Source organism: Cervus canadensis, chromosome 14, assembly GCF_019320065.1.
Source record: "Cervus canadensis isolate Bull #8, Minnesota chromosome 14, ASM1932006v1, whole genome shotgun sequence".
NCBI classification, from domain to species: domain Eukaryota; kingdom Metazoa; phylum Chordata; class Mammalia; order Artiodactyla; family Cervidae; genus Cervus; species Cervus canadensis.
In genome coordinates, this window is record NC_057399.1 from 47,307,023 (window position 1) to 47,329,647 (window position 22,625).

General features: G+C 37.9%; 1 protein-coding gene across 1 annotated transcript in view; it reads right to left on the bottom strand.

Moving 5' to 3' along the window:
- Positions 1–22,625, bottom strand: part of MLLT3 (MLLT3 super elongation complex subunit) — a 288,355-nt gene that overhangs the window by 15,033 nt on the left and 250,697 nt on the right. Inside the window, 3 exon segments of the mRNA XM_043486609.1 lie at positions 3,868–3,967; positions 7,131–7,260; positions 9,053–9,122. Of these exon segments, the coding sequence (XP_043342544.1) occupies positions 3,868–3,967; positions 7,131–7,260; positions 9,053–9,122 (300 nt within the window).

A 22,625-nucleotide genomic window follows, 5' to 3' on the forward strand; every position in this document is an offset into this window, starting at 1 on the left:
CCAGATGACCAACGTGACCGGGCTAATTTCAAACATAATACTTCTGGCAACACAAGGAAATTACTTAATCGCAGAGGCAAAGCAATAGCTTTTAGTAAAGGAAACCGAACACCCCCACTACATTCAGAATTCCCTTCTCTATTTTGGCTGGAAATGAGACCTCGAGGGAACGTTCGTTCGCACTGCGACCTAGGAGTAAGTAGGTCAGTAGATGGCACTCCTCGCCAACTCAGATGCAGGGCTGGGCCAGGCAGAGCCGATCTGCTGTGAATGCAGGCGAGTGGGAAAAAACAGCCCCTGTCTGCCTGCCTTGTGCATTAGAAAACCGAATTCTGTTCCCATCATATCCTTCCCCTTCGTACCCCGCCATTCCCTGCCCCAAGTCATTGTTCTCTGGGGACCAAGTGACCGAGAACTCTCCATGGGGTCCACAGAGTCGTGAACTAGGTTGAGAGAGTTCCACCACCTTCTCTTCAAAGCAGAAAATAGAACACGCAGGGCGCTGAAATCCCATCCTACACATTCCATAAGTGCTGCGGCACAGGAGGCCCAGAGACAGACACTGAAATCCTGGTTTCTTTCTTCTGAAGCCGCAGAGGCAGGAACAAAAGCCCCGGGTGTCAGTGATCCGCCTCGAGTTACTGAGGGGCTGCCCAGAGAGGGCTCAGTTAATCTTCCTGCTTTGATCTCTCCCTGCTCCAAAATAAACAGCTTTGTCAAAACCTCATTCTGAGAGCTGATCCATGCTGAAGACAATTGTTTTATTTATGATCATTTCTTATCTTTAAGGAAACGACTCCAGAATAGAAAAATATGGCACCTTGTCTTCCACAGGCCAATTTCAAACCAGTTTAACTGGATGGACTCTTTTATTTCATTCAACACGCCTCCCAGGCTGATAGGTGATTTATGATATTCTGAATATTAACTTGGGTCCGATGGATCGCTTCCTTCCTTTGAGGTCCCCCCTCTCCTCCCTCCCCTTCAATACTTTCAGCCAAAAAGGATCTAGAATTTTGATTTTGTTTGAAATTCACATAAAGAAGTTTGAAGATTAAAAAAAAAAAACTTTGGCTAAAATGGCACAGCATTATTCTTCTCTATTAAGCTGTAGGGAGAAAAAACAGCCACCCAGACTGCTGAGAGGCACCATGTATGCAGGTGATAGTCTATGAAAATAAAACTATGATGAGTTGCGCTACTATCCTTAATCTGAGGATCTGGCTTGAGAATCAGATTTTCAAGATTATTATTTTTCTGTATTCTTTTGTGAGGACTGACAACTCAATTACTCAGCAGATGGATTCTCTACCACTGGGTCTTTGATGTTAATGATCACTAGTAGCTCCTAACAATACTCAGGTTAATTACTTGGTTTGTTGACATATGGCTCTCTCTCTGTTCACTTTTTTTCCAAGAATTAGAAATGTCTGACTCAGTGAGCACTTTCTCTCTTCCCCAGTCCCGAGAAAATTGAGAAAAGGTAAGGAAACCATAACTTTGCCTGGTAATTTACAGAAACTTTGAGACTACTGTCAACCTACAGAGACAGAGAGAGAATAGGCGAGGGATATGAAAGAAGAAGACTCAAGAGTCTGCCCATTTCACAGTTTGGCCTTCCTGGTAAGTTTTCGCTTATTTCACATGAACTTTCAGATCATCTCATCATCATCACTATCACACTCAAACACACACACACACACACACGACTAAACACACTCCAGTTCTAAGACACAGGTCCAAAGAGGAAAGCACCCTTGGGGTACATATATTTCCTACCCTTAACTAGTTAAAAGTGAAAGCATATGGACCTCCTTATTATGCTTCTAGGTGTATGGAGAAAGTGACATATAACTGAGTATTCCTGGGAGATTGATGACTCACATGTGTGAAGCTACATTTGTCAAATAAACATATGCCAAGAAACCAGTGGTATGCTATTTAATCGGATAAAGTAGTTTTTACCCTTTCTAGATAGATGGTACCATTTCAATTTTGTTTTGCTTTTTTTCATTCTGCCAGACAGTCAATAAAAAAAAAAGTCTGACAAAGAATCTAAACCTTTCCATGAAACCAGGGCCAGGTCAAGACTGCAGCAGGTCCAGGCAGTTCTGTCTGCAAGGCAAGATGGTGGCTTGTTGGAGCTGCATTTATTTAGCAAGCATAGTCTTCACTCCACCTGGGAACAATGCTGAAGGAGACTACTGCAGGGCACAAAAGCACATCCTATAATGCCCTGCCCTCCTGGCCCTGCCAAGGCCACCATCACCGCCCAGGAAGAATCCTAATTCCAATACACCACCCACTGGAAGCAGAAATCAGGCCTACATAGGTTGAAATTGGATATAAAAATATATTCAAGGTCCAAATGCTATTCTATTGACAGTTTATACCGAAGCATACACTTACAAAAGAATCGTCAAAGTTATCTAGCTAGCCAGCCTAGGGCCCTTTTCTCAACTGACTGGCAATGATGGTTATGCCCGTGGTCCTCAGTTTCCCCTGACATGCTGGACTTGGGAGTACTGGGCAGCCACACTTGAGGTGACAGCTGGCTGGGTCATGGGTATGGCTGGCCCTGGAGGTGGGGAGACACACGGACTGTGGGGAGTTAGGATAAGGAAGAAGAAAGTACAACTCCTTGCAGGTCAGTCTGTAATGGATGACGAGGTTGGGCCTGCAGTCACATGTAGGACACAAGGAAACTGTAGTTGAATTGTAACTGGTGAGGTAAAGAACACTGATATTATTCCTACCTAATAATGGAGGCTTTAAGTTGTAGATCAGTTAAATGAGGAATTTTAAATTTTAAGAGATTTTTGCTTTATAGGAAATTTGAAATGAAAACATCTTTAGCTATAAAAATCACATTTTCCCCATAAAAGAAAGCTCACAGATTTCAAGGATAAGGCCATTTAAAACAACAGGTAGGACACCTGTGAAACAGAATAATTTTACAAACCACATTTTCAAGTTAACATTCATATGGTAACTTGAATTAAGCAATTATTGTGAGGTCTCATGGAATCTGTCTAAATAAGGAAAAAAGAATAACATGGTAATAGAGAATCAACCCAATGCATAATGAGGTTTTTTACAATACTTGAAAACAGCTTATTTTATCAAGTGTTTAAAATAATCATTCATTTAACAAAAGCTCTTCATCGCAGCTTTGCAAGCTCTGCCTAGACCTATCCAAATAACTATATTCTTTACTCTGATTATCAAATTAATAAGCTTTCCTTTAGCTGGATTTATAACAACAGTGATAATGACCATTGTTTACTCTATATTTTATAAATGATTCCTTACAATCCCAAGTGATAATCCTTTCTTCCTGGATAAGCACAGAGGCAGAGCACCTATACTAACCATATATCATCACCTGTTTGCCAAGAAGTATGAACCATGCTTCATGCTCTTTACACATACTTTTTTGTCACCCTCCCAGTAGCCAGTAAGGTAGACATTAATATCCCCATTTACAGATGAGAAAACTGAGGCTAAATTGAAAAATTTTTTTGTACCAATAAACTACTATAAGTCAGTAAAACAAGAACCAGGCTTCATACTAGCTCCAAAGGTCATATTCTTCCCAACTGACGGGGAAAATATACAGAAATCAGGAGTAAATGGGCAACACTTTTTGTTACCATCCTGTCCCGCATCTATTGACATTTAACTAACTCATCCAATGTCATACTTTTGTGACAACTTAAGTTCTTTTACCCTATGTGTTTAGTCCTAAGGTTGTAGATTCCCAGATATTTGCTGTCAAGAGGGACTTTGTTTAAAATTTAAGGGGTAAAAAGCCTGGCATACTTTGAGTTCTGCAGAATCGTGAGAAGTGCAGACCCAGAAGCTTACCTGGTTGTTGTTGGTTTTTAATAAGGGTGGCGGGGGTTCATGATGTAGGGGTGAGGAAGCAGAACTGCTTTCACTATCACTGCCATCACTTAAGCTAACTCTGAAAAGAAACAGAGAAGTCATTCGCAGCGTTACAGACAATTCTTGAAATATCCAAAGAATTAGGGGTAGAGAGCAAGGCATCCAAACATTAATCATTGGGAACTGGTTTTAGTTCATGCAATCGCTACTACCTGCTGGCGTTTACTTTGTATCTAGAAAGGGGTTAAACATTTGACTTACTACTTCTCATTTAATAATCTCCATTTCATAGATAAGGAAACTGAGACAGACTGAATCACTCACATAGGGTCACAGAGGTAAGAGTGCTGGTTCTAGGATTCAAATCCAAGCAACGTGACCCACAGCCCTAGTACTCAGCCAGTATATTTTGCTGCCTTCATTTATTCATTTATCTCCCTGTTCCAGCTCCATCCACCTACTGTCATAAGCATGTCACCCAAGCTGGAAGTTCAGCAAAATCAGACAGTTCACAGGTTACTTTTCCCCATTCCTTTCCCTCTGCCTATTTGTTACAGGTGAAAATTTTACAAGTACGGCTAAAATAAAAGGGTGCAGGAATGGAAGTAACTGCTAAGAAGAATGTGGATCATGGCCCTGCAGGACTGACAGTTCAGGGTGACATCTGAGGGTGGGAGGTGTGAAGCTCAACATGACAGACCCATCACCAATCATTTCCACTGTGTCATGATGCAAAGTTGACCCTAGTTCCGATACAATTCCCTGGAAATACACCACAGAACATGAAAAGACAGTGTGTTTGGGAAAACTGCTTTAGAAAAATACAATGTCTTTCAACAATGAAAGACAATAAAAATATCACCTCCTCATTTTTTTTCCTTTCCATTCAAAATGGAATTTTCTTTCAGCGAGAATAGGAGATATTTCTTTATTTACTCTGCTGAATGTATGTACTCTTTTAGAAATGTCCTTCAGTGTTTGCTCCCTCTCTTTGGTTATATAGCAACTTAATACAATATTCTTCTCAGAAACAGAAAATGCTTTAGAAATCAGGATAGTTTTTCTGTCATTCTGAATAGGCAATCACATTCCAGGTCTATAATACGTTCAGATAGATAAGATATGAGACAGGAAATGAAAAGGATACACTGGGACATCCTTTTAGGAAAAAACTGATGGAACTTGTTTTTCTTAACTAAATTACATTAATGAAGTGTTCAGTTGAAGCGCCGCTTTAAAATGCTTCTTGACTGAAGTGGAAGGCTGAGTATTTAAACTGATTAAACAGTTGAGACTTCACAAGTGCAATGAAGATCAAATGTTACCCGGGCGGGGACTGTGCCAACAGCATATGTCAGGAGGGAGGGACAGCCTTGCAAACAACATGCATCACACATCAGTCAACTCACAAACATGTATGATCTGACCCATGTTGACTCAGGGGACAAGGCAAAGAGGGGACAGGCCGCAGCACATCACAGAGTATCCAGGTCTTCTACATACTAAAAGTAAGTTGGGAGATATCTAGACTGGTTATGCATTTTTTCACCAGCTAAATGTAAAAGCAGTCAGTGGTCAGGATTTCCATTGTTATAAAGATGCTCCTACATCTGACTACAAGTGTAGTCAGATGAACTGACCTACAAGTGTCAGTTCATTTTTAGGTGTTTTTTTTTTTTGCCCCATCAGTTTCCTTCTTGTCTGATTAAAGACTTGTAAAGGGAAACATTATAAGGCCAAGACCATAAGGTTCCTTATGCCTCTCTTATTTAAAAGGAATACATATGGGTGATTTGAGGAGACGAGTAGAGAAAAAGGAATTGAGTACAGCCATAAGAAAGAACCACTGAGAGATGGGACAGGGTACATATTCTAAGGAGGCTCTTCTCCAAGGACACGAAGGAATTACCAATTAGCAAACATATGGTCTGTCCAGTTTGGGTTAAGATCACATCATTTTGGGGAATTTTAGGGCCTGCTACCCAGTAATGGATAATGGGAAAAGACTTAACGCAATATATTATCAATGTAATTGGATTTTAAGTTCAAATAGATTCATAGTTTTTCCTACTCAAAACCCATTAAAGTAAGCACAGCAATTTGTTTTTCTCATGACAAATAAAATCCTCGAGGCAATTTCAGGTTGACTATTAATTATAAGTGACATGAATTAGCATCTTTCCAATGCAGAAGTATGCCTCGCCCCATTAAAGCTCCTTAAGTAACAGTCAGCACACTTAAAAGGAATTTCGTTTCTGGAAAATACACAGGTGATCCTAGTTTTAATTAGGTCACACATAATTCATTGAAATCAATCATGCATTTCTAACTACAAACAGCGAACATATTTCCTCAAATTCTGAGTTATGAATACCTACAACAACGAAGCTACACAAATTCTTCAAATGAAAGCAGAGTTCATTTCAGCAGCCAGTCCTGCCATCCTGGCATTTACTTTGAAGAGCAAAAACTTCCAATAGGACTTTTTCTCTGTAAAATTTATAGAGGAAAAACTTCTCCTTTCTGAGAACAAGGGATAAATAGTTCCCTGGGGAACAGTGAGTGTAAGCATGCCAAGGTGCCCCAACTTAAACTTTGTACAGCATGTAATCTATAAAAATAGTATATATTATATACAAATATCGTGTATTAACATCTATATATGGAATCTAGAAAGATGGTACTGATAACCTATATTCAGGGCAGGAACAAAGATGCGGATGTAGTAAACCGACTTGTGGACCCAGCATGGGGGTGTTAAATAAATAGTTAGTGGGAAGCCGCTACATAACACAGGAAGCCCAGTCTGGCACTCTTTGATGACCGAGAGAGGTGGGATGAGGGGTGGGTGGGATCGAGATTCAAAAGGGAGGGGTTTCACACACACACACACACATATATATATATATATATATATATGAGAGAGAGAGAGAGAGTTTTGGCTAACTTGTGTTGTATAGCAGAAACTAACACAACAGTATAAAGCAAGCATCCTCCAGTTAAAAAATACATATATACTATACTATTGAATTACTATGCTATACACCTGAAACTAACGTTAAGTCAACTATACTTTAATAAAAATAAATAAAACAAATTCAAAATACTTAAAAAAAAATGAATGTGACTATTTACTTGGCATCGTTTTTAGTATTTCACATTTTTGCTGTGGTTATACTCTTAGATCCAGTGAAAAGGTATGATTCCATCCCAGGGAACCTCATCTCTACCAAGACACTCACCTGCGACTTCGGCTGCCCCCTCTATTTACAGGTCTCTCCATTTCGGAGTCATTGTCATTATCTTCTGCCTCATCTGATTCCTCCTCGTTGTCATCAGAATGCAGATCTTTCATTATAGACCTTAAAGGACCTGAGCAATGACAATGAACCACAGGTAATCAAATATACTTAGCGATAGCAGACACAGGGGGATAGCTTACCAGCACAGAACATTGCTTAAAAATTACCATCATCAGATACAGTTATACAATTTACATGATAAATCTGGTAGTTTCTGGAATGCAACCTCTGCCAAAACACTACTGCTTTCATAACACACGCCCCAAAATGTTCTTTAGAAAATCTCTATTTCCTAGCAACTTTTTTCCTGTGCATTTTTCTTCCCTAAGAAAAATCACACCTAAAAGAAACAGAAAGATCTGTTAGTAAATTGAATGTTTTGTTAGGTTAATCCATGTATTGAAAAGTTGAGACTAATAAATCACCACGGTTGTAACTTGTTCTTAGCAAGGCGGCCTTTGTGTGGTAGTTTTTGATCTATTAAGGTTTAGCTGTTCCTTTTATTTCAAGGTCAATTTCAGGTCAAGCAAGCATTTCAGTCAAGTTCAGATTATAAAGTATTTCAATTCCATGGTGCAATGTCCTATTTCTGATCTTCATATTGATCTTGGACACAAGGTCTTGTTGCAACAATTTTGTGTAGCCAATTTTATTTTACTTTTTAAGAATTTCCTGGCAAAATATTGGCATGAATTTACATAAACAAGACCATATACTAAATCAGTGCCCAGAATATTCAAAACAGTATCCAGTATTAGATGGGAAAGAAACGTCAAGGCAGAACTTATTTTATTCTAAAATGTAAAAAAAAAAAAAAATTTAAATTCACAGAAAAATGCATTAATGTGGTTTATTTTCATACTACTAGAAATGTAATGAAATCAAAATAGATAATTCTAATCTTAACAGAAGAGATTGTGAGGACAATGGAGAGAGTGAGGGAGGCACTTTCACCCTAGATTAGCCAGTTCCTAAAGGCTAATCTGTGATAGGCTCTCTGAGCTATCACTGCCTTACTTCTAAAATAAGTGTTGACTCTATGTCATCTCACATTCTGCAAACTCCAAATTTCTCTGCTTTTGTAATGGGCTTTTATCTCGGGAACTCAGTGGAACAAGAACTCTAAACAGCCAAAATGAACAGTGTCTTTTATTTTTTCCAGGAAGCTTAGCCTTAGCCTAAACGCACACAACAGTTTAATCCTTTTCAAAACATGCAAGGCCATCAGGAATTCAGTGTGGTCAATCAAAAAAGGTAGTGTGCAATGTGATGCCCAGAAACAGATTATTTCTTGATATAATCTCAGTTTCCCTGTTTAAAAAAAAAAAAAATTGAAAAGCGGGCCTGTGTTTGTAGAGTTTCCACACATGAAAAACGAAACATATATTTAGTTAATGTTTCAGTTTAAATTTTCTTACTAAATTTATTTTGAGTAGAAGAAAATATATTCTAAAGACAGCACATTAACACTCACCACAGAAAAAAGTCTATTAATCTGTAGAAAAATAATAAAATGAAAGATGTCCAGGAGGGGGACTAAAACCTATTTCTCTCTGTCAAAGCCTCTCAAGTCCAGCTTTCGCTATTGTATTTCCTTTGGGAACTCCCTGGAATGGGCTGTGTCTATAATCCTTTTGTAAAATGGGACTCTGATGGCAGGGACTGGAAAAAGGGGAATTTCTAGAGGCTGGCCTCATACAGCAGAACAATACTCAAGTGCATTCCTAGGGGAAATAAATACAACTGCATAAAAGCCAAGTTATCATTCAAATAATAAAACAGTAGAAAATAGGCCATAAATCAAGTCATTAAGATGTTTTATGAGAAAAATGTCTCCGAGCTGGCCTGGGAGATGTGGATACCTTGTTGCCTGGTCTGGGATGGTGTGAAGCTGGAGCTGGAGCTGGAGCTGGCAGGACTGGGTTGTTCAGACTTGAAATAAAAAGAGAAAGGCACCATCAGTAAATGCATAGGACACTACACACCTAAAATTAGAAACACCATTGTTGCTCAAACAGATTTTGCCCTACAAAAACTGTCTGACACTGTGCAAGAAAATGACTACAAATTGCCTCATGTCAAAAATGCTAACACAGGAAAGTCAGTGTCCTTTTTGTTTTGTCCACAATATTTTCATTAGATGCAGAAACAAGTGTAAAACCTCAAGGATAAAGAGGGACACACCTCATAAGGCAAGAAACCTGGCTTTGATTCCACTCCTATGTTTACTGTCATCTGCATTGCTTTCTGAAAGATACCTTGATTACCCTTTCTGCAACGTTTGATTGACTCAACTGGTTAAAACATAGTGGTAATGAGGCCAAGGTCATTAGTTCAATCACATTATGAGCCAGTTAATTTTACTCTGGTCCAAGGCCATGACCCAACCCTAACCCCGTTCATCCACAGTTCACAGATGGAGGCCAATGATTGCAAGGAGACCTGGCCAAGTCCCACAAATGAGTCAGGGGAAAATGTTCCCACCACTTAAAAAACACCCTTTAATTCCACAGCACAGTGATGCAGGGAAAGAGCATCATGTATACACCTCACTGGCAACGCATTCTCTTCATTCCTCACTACCCAGAACACATTCCACATCCTCCTTGACCTACCAACTCGGAGTTCTCTTCCTTTCCCAAACCCACTGAAAATGTGGATCATCTGTTTGCTCAGAAGGTCTGCTATGGAATCATGCTACCTCTGATATGGATGTTTTTTCTTTCCAGTAACCTGCCAGCACTTGAAAAAGCTGGGATTGGAGCCTCTGCCTTGCGCTTCTTGTTATGCCTTCACACTCAGCAACATGCACTGCAGACAACAGGCACTCTTTCTCTGTGACATTAGGCCCTCTGGTCCATCATCTTTTTTTTTTTTCATTTTATTTAAATTGGAGGCTAATTATTTTACAATACTGTAGTGTTTTTTGCCATACATGGACATGAATCCTCCATGGATTTACATGTGTTCCCCATCCTGAGCCCCATTCCCACCTCCCTCCCCATGCCATCCCTCAGGGTCATCCCACTGCACCAGCCCTGAGCACCCCGTCTCATGCATCGAACCTGGACTGGCGATCTACTTCACATATGATAATATACATGTTTCAATGCTATCTGTTTTTATGAGACTTTCTGGCAGGTAACAAGGGGAGGAGAAAACCCATGGACAGAACTGTGCAGAGAAATTGATCACGCCATCCAGACACCTGAATTGTACATATTTAAGGCCCAGTTTGGGCTTCTCTGACGGCTCAGGTGGTAATGAATCTGCCTGCAACGCAGGAAACCCAGGTTCGATCCCTGGGTCGGGACAATCCCCTGGAGGGGGGAATGGTAATCCACTCCAGTGTTCTTGCCTGGAGAATCCCATGGACAGAGGAGCCTGGTGGGATATAGCCCATGGGGTTGTCATTAGTTTAAAATAACTTAATGTTGATCAGTTTGGCTGGAAGAGGGCATTATTTTTCTCCCATTTCTAATATGCTGATAGTTTAAACTACACGTTCATGTCACTTGAGAAACTTCTGAGGTCTTCCCATGGACAGGCCACATCTCCGTTGCTCAGTGGGTGACTGCGTTTATCACGGCCACATGGAACGCAGTCTGGAGCACAGTCAGAAGCCACTCCATGAGGACGAGAATCTCAGTTCCACTCACACTGCAGTTTCTCCCCCTTGGTCTTCTCAGCTCCCCTCCCATCACTGAGTCCACGACCCCCTCCCCTCCAAGCAGCACCAAGCCCCACAGACTCACACAAGGAAGCACTTTCAGGCATTCCTAATGCATACTTCACATCCCGAGGCTGGATGGGAAAACAGGTGTCAGCAATCTACCACTCACCCTCCAGGAAAAGAGCCAGACGGGACCTCTAATGAGCAGCAGGTGGCCCACCAGCCCACCACCCCGGCAAGATTTCCTTGAAATTTGCAGCGCGAGGTCCACATTGTTATTCGTGACCCACAAAGAAGAGCCAGTGGACAAGTCCAGAGGCCTGTGGGAGGTACCCGTCACTCTGTCCAGTGTCTTCCACTTCCCAGACCCTGGGGTGAGTCACACAGCTGAAAGGGGATGCAGCACAATGCCCAGCCGCAAACATTTCTCCCGGGGTCCACGGAGCACTCCCTTTCCTCTCCAAGTTGCTCTCTTCAGCCATGAAAAGTGTCTGCAAACAGTAATATTTTGATAGTTCTGGAAACCATTTTGGAGCCAAAAAAGAGGTTTCCTTAGAGAGAGCTGCAATCCCCATCCTGCCTGGCCAGTATGCGCTATGCTGGACTTCAAGGAGATGTTCTGCCAGAGCTATTTGCTGTGAGTGACATTAATTAGGATCAAGAGGACAGTGGCCATCTCTCCAACTCCCCCATGCTGAATGTGACCCATCTGTCTCAAGCATCATGCCAGTGCCAGAACCAAACCTGGAGGCAGCCTTCTTTTAGTTTCCTAACCATAAACAAGGTTAATAATGCCACAGTTGCTAACCATCAGAAAACTGGCAAATGGTAAAGAACATAATACAGCCAGAGCAAAAGGCTTTCTATTCAGTGTTTATCATTAACACCCTGGCTCTTTCACCAAGCATTTGAAGGGGTTTACAGTAGAAGACACAGTCATTCTGTGAGAATATTAAAATGGAAACTTTAATATGGAAACTTTTCATGGTTGAAAGCAATGGAGGTGGATGGAGAAGGATAAAAATGCTGAATGGTGGGCAGAAAATTCCTATGTACAGAAAACTTTTTTGCAATCAGGACAAGGACTTGTAGAATGTGAGAGCTAAGGAGACCTTTGAATCATCAAAAGGAGTGATTGTCATACTTCCATGAGCAGTAGAGAACCAACCGGGAGATCTGGTAAAATGCAGACTCCTGGGCCCCACCCAGGGTGTCTAAGTCGGGGATAGTGATGAGAACCTGGATTTCTTACAAGATCCTAGGTGATGCTGACGCTGCTGTTCTGAGGGCCAACCAGACTTTTGAGAACCACTGGCCAAAGACTTGAGATTCATAGCTGTGAATATTCATCAGAATCAGCTAGGTGGATTCTACACACGAGGAGACTCTGATCCAATATATTTGGCAGGGCCAAATCAGGGAGGCCCTCTCCTTTTATACATGCAAAAATATGTTTTTAAAAGAATCTTAACTTTAAGAAAGCAGAAGAGTTTGCATCATGAGAAAAAATATAAACTTACTGATCTATCCAGAGGTAACAACCCTGCATAATCTTCAAAGTATTTGGCAAAAAAAGACCCCTGACAGGACATGGCTACCAGTGAATAAAAACATTCATGAAGCATGTACAATTGTGTTTTGGTGGACAGACCTTACACTAACCAAAGCTGACCAGGGCAAAATTCAACTAGATGTTAACTACTCAAAAAGCCATTCTGCTACTAGATGAGACCGATCCAGCCTTAGATTTTATCAAGTCCAACAGAACCGAGCTGGAGGTCACTTTAAGTTTGTTTGTTTGTTTGTTTTTAAATCAGATTTACCCACCAAAAACACAAGTCAAAGATGACTATATAAAACTAGGTAAGGTTGTGTGTGTTACGAAAAATTTTCACCATTAAACAGAGCTAGATTAAGATTTTAACTAGGCCCCAAGGATTGAAGAGATTATGTATCTTCCTTTTCCCTCCCTAGGTGTGCCAAAAATTAAGTGCACGGGAATTCCAATGAGGTCCTGATGTCCCCCTTAATTTAAGACTTATTTTTGAACATCAAAATTTTCACTAAAAAAAAAAAATTTTGTGTGTGCTTCTTGCTTATGCCCTAAGCACATGCTTAGCTGATGTACTAAGCAACGCACACTAGACGTGAAGTTTCTTTAAATAGTCTGTTCCACAGTGACAAAAGGCTTAAGAATCTCAAATTCTATTGCTCACTACTATATGTTTTTGGAAGATTACTTAAGCATTAGTTTCTTCAGAGAGTGAGGGCACTGAACCTCATGTAGAAGTGATAATGTTAAGTTGATATAATAAAGTAAAAAATCCTAGCCCATGGCTGTTATAATGGCAGCTAATCAATACGTAGTTGCTACTATTATTTACAATAGATCACAAACTCCTCTATTGCCTAAAACAAGATATAGCTTTACTACCAAAACAATGGACCTACCAAGATTTGCAATGCAATCTTCAACATTAAATGGCTATGCAAAACCATTTTGTAATGGATTTTCTATGGAGGATTATTCTTGTCCAAGACAAGTAAGAAAAACCGCATGTTTACAACTCCTAGAAGTTAAGTCCTAGAAGTGTTGTTCCTTCAAACAAGAACACCTGTCAATGTAGGTCACATGACAGGACTTGTAAAATCTGCCATTGTTCCTTATACTTGGAGCAGATTTCCTCCTTAGGTAATCAGAACACAGAATTTTCATCTTTTCCAATGGGCAACTATATTTTTGAACAAAATTTCAACTTGATCTTTAAAACAATAAAAATAAAGAAAAGGTGGGAGAATTATATACACCTTTCTTCAGGAGAAAGGAAAAGAATATGGTATAATTAAATTACTTTAGACATATTTTAGACATATTGCTACTTTGTTTCCACAAATTTTCTATTTGGTTTAGGAAAAAAACACCTTGCAATAAAGATTATTTTTTCTTTGCACAAATATTCAGACTGTGTCAAGGATGAGTACTAATTAAAGAAGAAAACACATATGTAATACACTTTTAAAAGACTACCTCATTCATGATGGATATTAACGAAATTTATCATGGCAATCATTTCACAATATATAGATATATCAAATCACTATGTTATGCACCTTAAACTGATATGATGTTCTACGACAATTATATCTCAACAAAACTGAGAAAAAATACCTCATTTAGTTTCTCTACTATAATAAACTAATGATAAACTCACCTTTCAAATAAACATTTGATTTTAAAGAAAAATGACATTCAACATCCATTCTAGACAATGTTCTTCATCCTATGAACACACTCTTATCTTACCAATTCCCATTAATAGGTAATATATTGTGAGAGCTACGTCAATAAAAGAAGGTAAAAGCTAAGCTAGGAAATAAATATTAACAGTTACAAAATAACACTTAAATTTAACAAGGTTAATGCAACAGTGAATTGTCAAAAGGCCAAAAACAACAGGGTTTTAATCTTCATTTGGTTTTACATTAATAATGTTTTCAAAATAAACATGCTAAAAGAACAAAACCTTATTATACAGAAAGGTATATGAAAATAAGATTGGAAAAATCAGTCAATAACTCTAGCCTCTTAATGGATCTCTGTGTAGATCTATCATGGTCTTCATTTCATTTGTTCTGCCATGAGAAAGGCAAGTAGTGCTATGGACTAACCCCTCAAAAAAATTGTATGTTGAAGTCCTAACCCCCATGTGCTGGTATTTGGAGATAGTCTTTGGGAGTAATCAGGTTAGATGAGGTCATGAGGGTGGGGTTTCAGGATGGGATTAGTGCCCTTATTTAGACAAGACACCAGAGAACTTGCTTCCTCCCTCGCTTCTCCTATGTCAAGACACAGTGAGAAGGTGAGCTGCTGCAAACTAAGAAAAGAACCCTCACAGAGAAGCCAAACTGACCAGCACCTTGATCTTGGACTTCCCAGTTTCCATAAATAAATATATAAACAAATTTCTGTTGTTGAAGCTACACAGTCTATGGTATATTATTATGGCAGCCAGAGTTGACTAAAACAGCAGTTGACTAATTAAACACATTTTTAATCTTCATTTACTGGTGATGGAACTGAAGCACAATAAAACGAAGTGACCAGTGGTGGTCACTCTCGGCTTCCCAGGTGGCTGAATGGGTAAAGGACCTGCCTGCAATGCAGGAGATATGGGTTCGATTGCTGGGTGAGGAAGATCCCCTGGAGGAGGGCATGGCAACCCACTCCAGTGTTCTTGCCTGGACAATCCCCATGGACAGAGGAGCCTGGAGGGCTACAGCCCATGGGGTTGCAAAGAGTCAGACATGAGTGAAGTGACTGAGTATAAGCATGGGTAATATTTAAGTGCATGACAACCAAGTTTTGTGACTTCTAATCTAGCCCTCTTTATACTACACCTATTAACACTGAAGAAGACCTATCAATTTAAAGCAGAGTTCTGAACATACTAACACCATTTTATAACACTAGTGTCAAGGAACAAAGTTTTCTATGTCACTGGGAAACTGAATATCCCTCTAAGGGACAGCTTATGAGCGGCATCCAAAGCAAATGAATGGTAAAAACACTTCAGCCCTGGGGCTGTTATGTCTGTATCAACTGCTTCTAACATCCGTCCAATCAATACTACATTAGATCCTGGCTACTCACCTCACTAGTACAGTAGGTTTTTTTCTTTCTTTTTTTTTTTTTTTTTTCAAAAAGCAAGTAAGTTTCCCCTCTGAACTATCCTGATCTTACTGACACTGGCATTGATCAAGAAGACTGGCAAACCCATCAGGCAACACACTACAGTCATTTGTTTGCCTTCAAGGGTGAACTATCACTTTCCCCAAGCCTTCTATACAATTCTCATGAAATCCAGGGTTAAAAAAAATAGATTTAATGCTTTAAATAAGCTGTTAACAACTCTTTGAAACCAAGGTGTAATCGGAGAAAGAACACTGGAGTAGGAAGCTGGAACCCTTATTGCCAATTACTCAGCTCTGTGAGCACACGGAAGAAACCACATCTCTCTTGGGCAAACCCTCTCCATTTCTAAGTATTATGACAACTTGAGTGAATTTGATGTTAAATTATAATTGTATTTAGTTCCTTGGACCCTTGTATTATCACAAGCTATTGTTATGTCCACCATGTGCTGGTAATAGAGGAAGATCCTAAGAACCACCTTCCCTATGGTTAGCAAAACAGGAAAGATCTTTATTTCTATTATATTTTCAGCTTACAGACAAAGTCATTCTGGGTGCCAAGATAATTGGCTTTACATTGAGGTGCCTCTGTTTTTACAATTGCATTTGTTTTCTTCGTTATTATTGTCATCTTCACTATTATTATTAAATGCTGTCAACATTTGTCACCATCCCTCCCTGTCTGAGAACACAAAATCCCATTAGGAAACGAACTGGCCTTGGGGAACAAGGTCTATAAATCTTTCCATAAGACCCTTTTCCACACTTGGGGATGGCTATAATTTTCTTTCAGCTTCTTCTCTTTTAAACAGAGGAGCCTCAAGTCTTTTATCTCTCATCACCAGTTGTACTTTGAAGGCTGCTACTGACTATTGTGGACAGAACATGTGATCTTTCAAAAAAATCCAGTTGTTGCAAGATGGTGCGTGTGCCAGATGCGTTCTGAAAATCACTCACTTGTTAAGAGCTTGAGGAATGAGAAATCATCTGGAAAACACCATGTACAGTTGTGCCACCTCTAAGCATGTAAGCATTCCCTGATTAAAGACTGCACAGTGAAGTTGAGTTTCACAACTGGCCATTAATTATACCACCTATGTGTAATGTTAGAGACATCTTTTAACTAATCTTTTTTTTTCTCTTTCATACATTTTAAAGGTAGAGGAAGAAAAAGTTACAAGAGAGTTTATAGCTATAATGCCTCACAAAAGAGAAACAGGAAGAAAGAAGGAAAAAAAAAAGTTTCCTGATAGAATTGCCCCATAATTAACTGTTATTGAAGCTGACCAATGAACATCAAAACACCACTGCTCATCAGCTGACAATAAGATCACTTAACTGTTGTCAGAACTACTATTTAGCTGCTCGTGAAATAACCCACCTGTGTAGTGCATGAGACACTTGAAATAATGGAAAAGTATTGGTGGATTCTTTGTATAATGGCAGGGCCCAATTGAATAAAGTACTAAAAGTACATTTTATGTGGTTATAACGCTCAGTTTTGGATTATAACATTCTAAATATTAAAGTAAATTAAATAGAATGAATTAAATAGAATGAATTCAGAGTATCATCAACATGGTAAATAATTGAAATCAAGTAAAACAGAGATATATCTAAAGAGATCATCTTGACAAGACATTTACCTGCATTTCCTTGTTAATTTTAAACCTTTAAAAAATGGCTTACTTAAAAATGGTCATAGAGTATTTGATTGACCCAATAGAAGCTTTATAGACCTACACAAATGTCAGGATGTTTTATTAATTTTAATCTTTCAGCTATCTTAGAGAATTTTCCCCATTAAATGTGAAGCTTAGATTTACTACCATAGCTGCAGCATTAAGAGTTCATTTTATTCACTAAATGCTTATATCCATGGTATTTGGACTTCCAAAAACAACCAAAACTCACTGGGGAAAAAAGTACTGATTTAAAATTAACCAATCAGCATTAGGTTAAAAATGCAACAGTTCTCATGGTCAGTCTACACAACAAAGATTGTTAATAGTGGCAAGAACTGTTTCTTTACAAACCTTGTATCTTCCTAATTAGAGTAACAGTGTATTTTTCAGGTTATGTTACTGGAACCCTTTCTTCTGGATGACAGCATCTCAAGGTTCCTTGAGTATGGATATGCACTTGTGTTCACAAAGATGTGTGTAATTTAATCCATAGGGGTAAGAGAAAATAGGACCTTTATTCATGTTTATTTTCTGTCTTTTCCTTTTAAATTTTCAATTTTTTTGTATGTGTTTTCCTATACATGTTAATATGGCTATTACTATATGTATAATTTGAAAATATACATATACTGGGGACACATGTCTATTAAGAGAGAAGAGTTTTAATATCAACTCTATAGATAATTGTCAGTTTTAATTCTGTAATTTACCTGCTCAAATCTTAATTATATGACAGATTTCAAATTCTGGAGTGATATGTGCTAAACCTATAAGGCATCGTCATTACAGTTTACCCAGGGACTGTCCAGATTTTTTTATTTTGTGCTCAAAATTGACTTAGAGCTTAAATGTTTAATTTTTAAGTTAAACAAAAGTATTTCAACAGAGTTTCTTAACAAATAAGAGGTTACATAAACCTATTTAAAAGATTTTAAAGTGCACATATGTCTTCTTAAAATAACAGTCCAACGAAAAAATACTCTACATGACCTCCTTCTCCCCCAAATTTGAAATTACCTTCACTGTGGCTCTATTTGAAGCTCTCATTTTATACTGTTGGCTGAAAATTACACAATATTAAGTGAAACTGAATTTTTTTTTAAAACAGCCTAACGAAAAAAACAAACAAACAAACAAAAAAAACAGCCTAACGTAAATATTTTGTACTTGCATTCACTCCTCTTAAAATGTTAAGTACTAACAAAACATTTTTAAAAATCTATTTTAAAAAATTCCCTTCTATCAAAAAAAAATGAACTAAAATAGCAAAAACACAGCACATTTAAAAGATTGTTCTCATGTGAAAACATTAGGAGGTGAATTTTTTGTTCTCAACGTACTCCCTTTAAAAATGTGGTATTTAGAATCAACAGATTCCCTATTAGTAATATTAGATTCTTGTCAAGAATAGGAGGAATGTTGTTGCTTATAAGGCTGTAAAGGAACCTACATTTCCATGCACACATCTTATATAGGCCTAACAGTTGCTTTTCTTCATAAATCAATCTATTGTTGCACTTCATAATGAGAAGGCAGATTTACTGCCTTTTACCGCCTTTTCTCACCATCAGAAAGATGCCTATTTGGGTCATAGAACGTTTCTCTTCTTCAAGGGTGTTTGGGATTAGGGAGGCAGGGGCAAGAACCTTTAACATCTGCTCCCTTCAAGTGAATGACACCTCCAGTTCTCACAGCCGGAATGTTGGAAAGCAAATACCCAGAAGTTGATAAAATTCTCTAAGCTGAACAAACACAATGCTTGAAATCCATTGAAGACACACACATCTCTAAAACACACATTTGGGATTTGAGGGTTATACTGTAAAAAACAGTAAAGCATGCCATTTTGATTGCTAACATTGTAATTCAAATGCCATGAAATCATCATCATAGTTAGAACAATAGGAGTTTAGAATAAAGACCTCTGAGCCCATCATCTTGAATTTTCTCTAACACTGAAAAACAATCTAAAGTTCTGGGCAGTAAGACTAACCATTTGTCATCTCAATATTTTGTGCAGTAATAACAAGATAGTTTATAATATAGACATACGCTCTTCTGTTTTTATTTACTTAATTTATTCTTCCCTTAGGGAGAAATATTTAAGAATTGTGAACTTTAAAACAAGAGAAAGACACTTGTCAGCATCTAATGCTTAACCATATGCCTTTTTAAAAATACACACACATGTACTTACCCGCTCACTCTAGTTAGGCTAAACATTCTTAGCAAGTAAGTAGATTTTGATGGATCTAAACAGAAGTTTCAGTGACATAGCTATACTTTTGGAAACACAGCTATCTTAAAACAAGGCATCGTGATTTCTATGAGCAAATGCAATCAGCCATGAATTAACAGCAAATAGACACCATCCAAAACAAATAAATAAAGTGAGGCAGGTATTGGATTCTAGGAAGAACCTCTTTTTTTGAAGAAAACTAAATTATGTCTTCTGTCCATGAATATGGAGTATTGCTTAGTGAGCTAACACTTCTTGTTACTTTGGGCTATCTTTTGTCACTTAAGCAATGCTTTCTGACAGTTTTACAGGCTGTTATCCCAAGGACTTCAGTATTTATGGCCTTTATTCACTTGGGCTTTCTGCTCTTATCCACTAGTTACTAATCACTAAATAGATTTTTTTTTATGGGACTGAAATTAGCTCAAAGGATGTCCTTCGACAATGGCAGCTCCAGACAGTACCGGCTAAAGGTCTTCTCCTCAGCCTCTTCCTCGCTCTCCTCGATTTTCTCTTCCTTACAGACAAGTTAATGAGGGTTCAGATCCACACTGTTCAATTAGAGCAACAGCACAGATGATTTACAGCATTCTTAGAGGACGCTTTTGAACCATTTCAGAATTGATTCTCAGAAACTCATTCAATTTCAATATCTCAAGGATGATTTAAAGACCTAAATTTATTTTTAATCTTCATGAAACTTGTAGGATCATTATTCAGGAAAAGCCACAAACCTTACTATACATACAGTATTTATAGTGTGACAAATTCTACAATCCTTACTATACACAAGCATGCATGGGCATTTCAAATATGTACATTATATTTTAAAACTTCGGCACATTTAGTTCACAACATGGCACTCAAACTTCTCCCTCGACAATAAAGGCTACTTACTACCTTTTTATCCACTACACTTAAAAGAGTCAAGCTCTGAAAAGCAAGTAGAGAACACAGATGCTTCTTTCCGCTTAATTGCATTTGACTTAAAACATCTCCTAAGAGCTTGGTTTTTATCTTATGAACAATGTGAAATGTGTAATAGATTACGTCCTCTACCAGCTGGCTGCTAGAAGCTTTAAAGTCAAATTACTCTGGAAAGCAGTGTATTTTTATAAACTAAAAATCCAAAAGAAAACTAAAAATACTGATATTATTACTCTCATAAACTTCTGGATGAACTGAGCAAACGCACAATTTCTTGAGTGTGTGCTAAGCAATGGGGTGGGAAGGGAGCGGGGAACGGGGAGAGAGAAACTAGCTTTGAGGAGCAGTAAAGCTTCACTTTCTGCTCTACAACACAATTTACCAAATATGACTCTTCCTGGAATGAAAGGGATTATTATGATCAGCTTCTGTTTTCTCTGAAATTATGCTGGAATGAAACATTTAAAAAGGAACTGTTATTTTGTTTAAAAAAAAACAATTTTTTTTTTCTTAAGTCTTTAGATATTTCCATGTCTGGGTAAAACAATATGTTCTACCCTCTCAGAAAAACAGTTTTAACTTATTGAGCTTAGTATTTACATGAAACTACTTTGCCCATTTATATATAACATTAACTATTTGGACATCGAGTGACTGCATTTAATTTATAGAGACCCATATGGTAAATTCTTCTTGAATATGGTTCCAAGAAATTTATTTCTGCCAATGAATTGCATGCTTTCTGACATTCCAAATACAAAAGAATATAACTCTATTTCTATAGGAAATTTTGCCTAAGTCTGAATGAGTGCTATGTTTTTTAAATGTTGTTACTTCTTCTCTTAGTTTATATTTGTCACATATATTAATGTGTAAGCCTAATTCCATTCAAACTGTCCTACAGTATGACTGTTAAAGAAGTTAATAATTAGATACCTGTATAAGAATTTACATACTCATAAATTTTAAGAAAATAAGTTAGTATATCTAGGATTATCAAAACAATATTAAGAAAACAGCATTTTAATGTGCAATTAAATGACAGCTAATCTGTATTAAATACTCTAATGGTTACATGACAAGGAGTGTCCTGTTATTTTTTTCCATAAGTTAAAGATAATACATGGCTTGCTTTTACATCTAAAACTATGTGAATGGGAAAAGAAAAACACTTTGTGTGCATGGCTTTGTAAAATATGATAAGCTATATAATTATAAAAAAAGGAAGAACAGTATTATTCTTTTCTAAAGGAAAAGATTCATTACATATTAGTAAGATATTTATGTCTAATAGCTTCCCTAAAAAAATAAGTCTATAATACAATAATCATGAATAGAAAAATTTCAATTTCTTTAATATGCATTTTAATAATTCCTAGGTAGATAAAATACATGTAAATACTTCAAAGGCATAGGAGAAGGGCATCTTTTATTATTCTTACCTTAAATCACATCAGGGCTCCACTATAAAATGAGCTATCATAAAAATTATACCTCATTTTATAAATACTTTAATTTTTAATCTAATTTTTCTTAGATTATAGCATGCTAGATGGAAATCAGTGATCTAAAACTGAAATTCTATAAACCAAAACCTGTAGGTCTTTTTCTCATTTCACCACCCTCACCCCCTCACCCTTTCTTTCATTACCTTGTAGAACATCCTAAAAGCTATCTTTCCTATGAAGTTACTGCTCATGATAAATAAACTTAACATACGGATGGCCTTTAAAAATCAGAAATACAGCAAGCAAAGAAATCACCCTCACCTCTTTTAAAAGAAAACAGAGTAGCCCTCAGGAAAACAGAAGTGCCCCAAAGTTCACGTGTGTCGGCAAGGACTTGAGAGCTGTTAAGAATGATCCTCTTGAAAAGAAAGAAGTCTCCTTAGGCACCCACATGTATATTTAGATTAGATTGGCAGTTTAAATGACAGCAAACACATGGTCATGACTTCCCAATTGCTCACTCATCCAACACACACACACGGGCTAATCAGAAGCAAACATCCACCCCAAGCTGTTTTAGAAATGGGCTTCTTCCATCTGATACAGCCGTATGTGTGGGAAGCATACTTTCTGCTGGAGAGGTCAGATGTCAAATGCTGAACAATCTCCCCTCGTCTACCCGGATCCTGAGTCACATTGCTTGAGTTTTCCAGGACATTTCTCTAAAGCCTGACTTATCAACTTAAGTCACTTGAGTAAACTGCCTGCTCT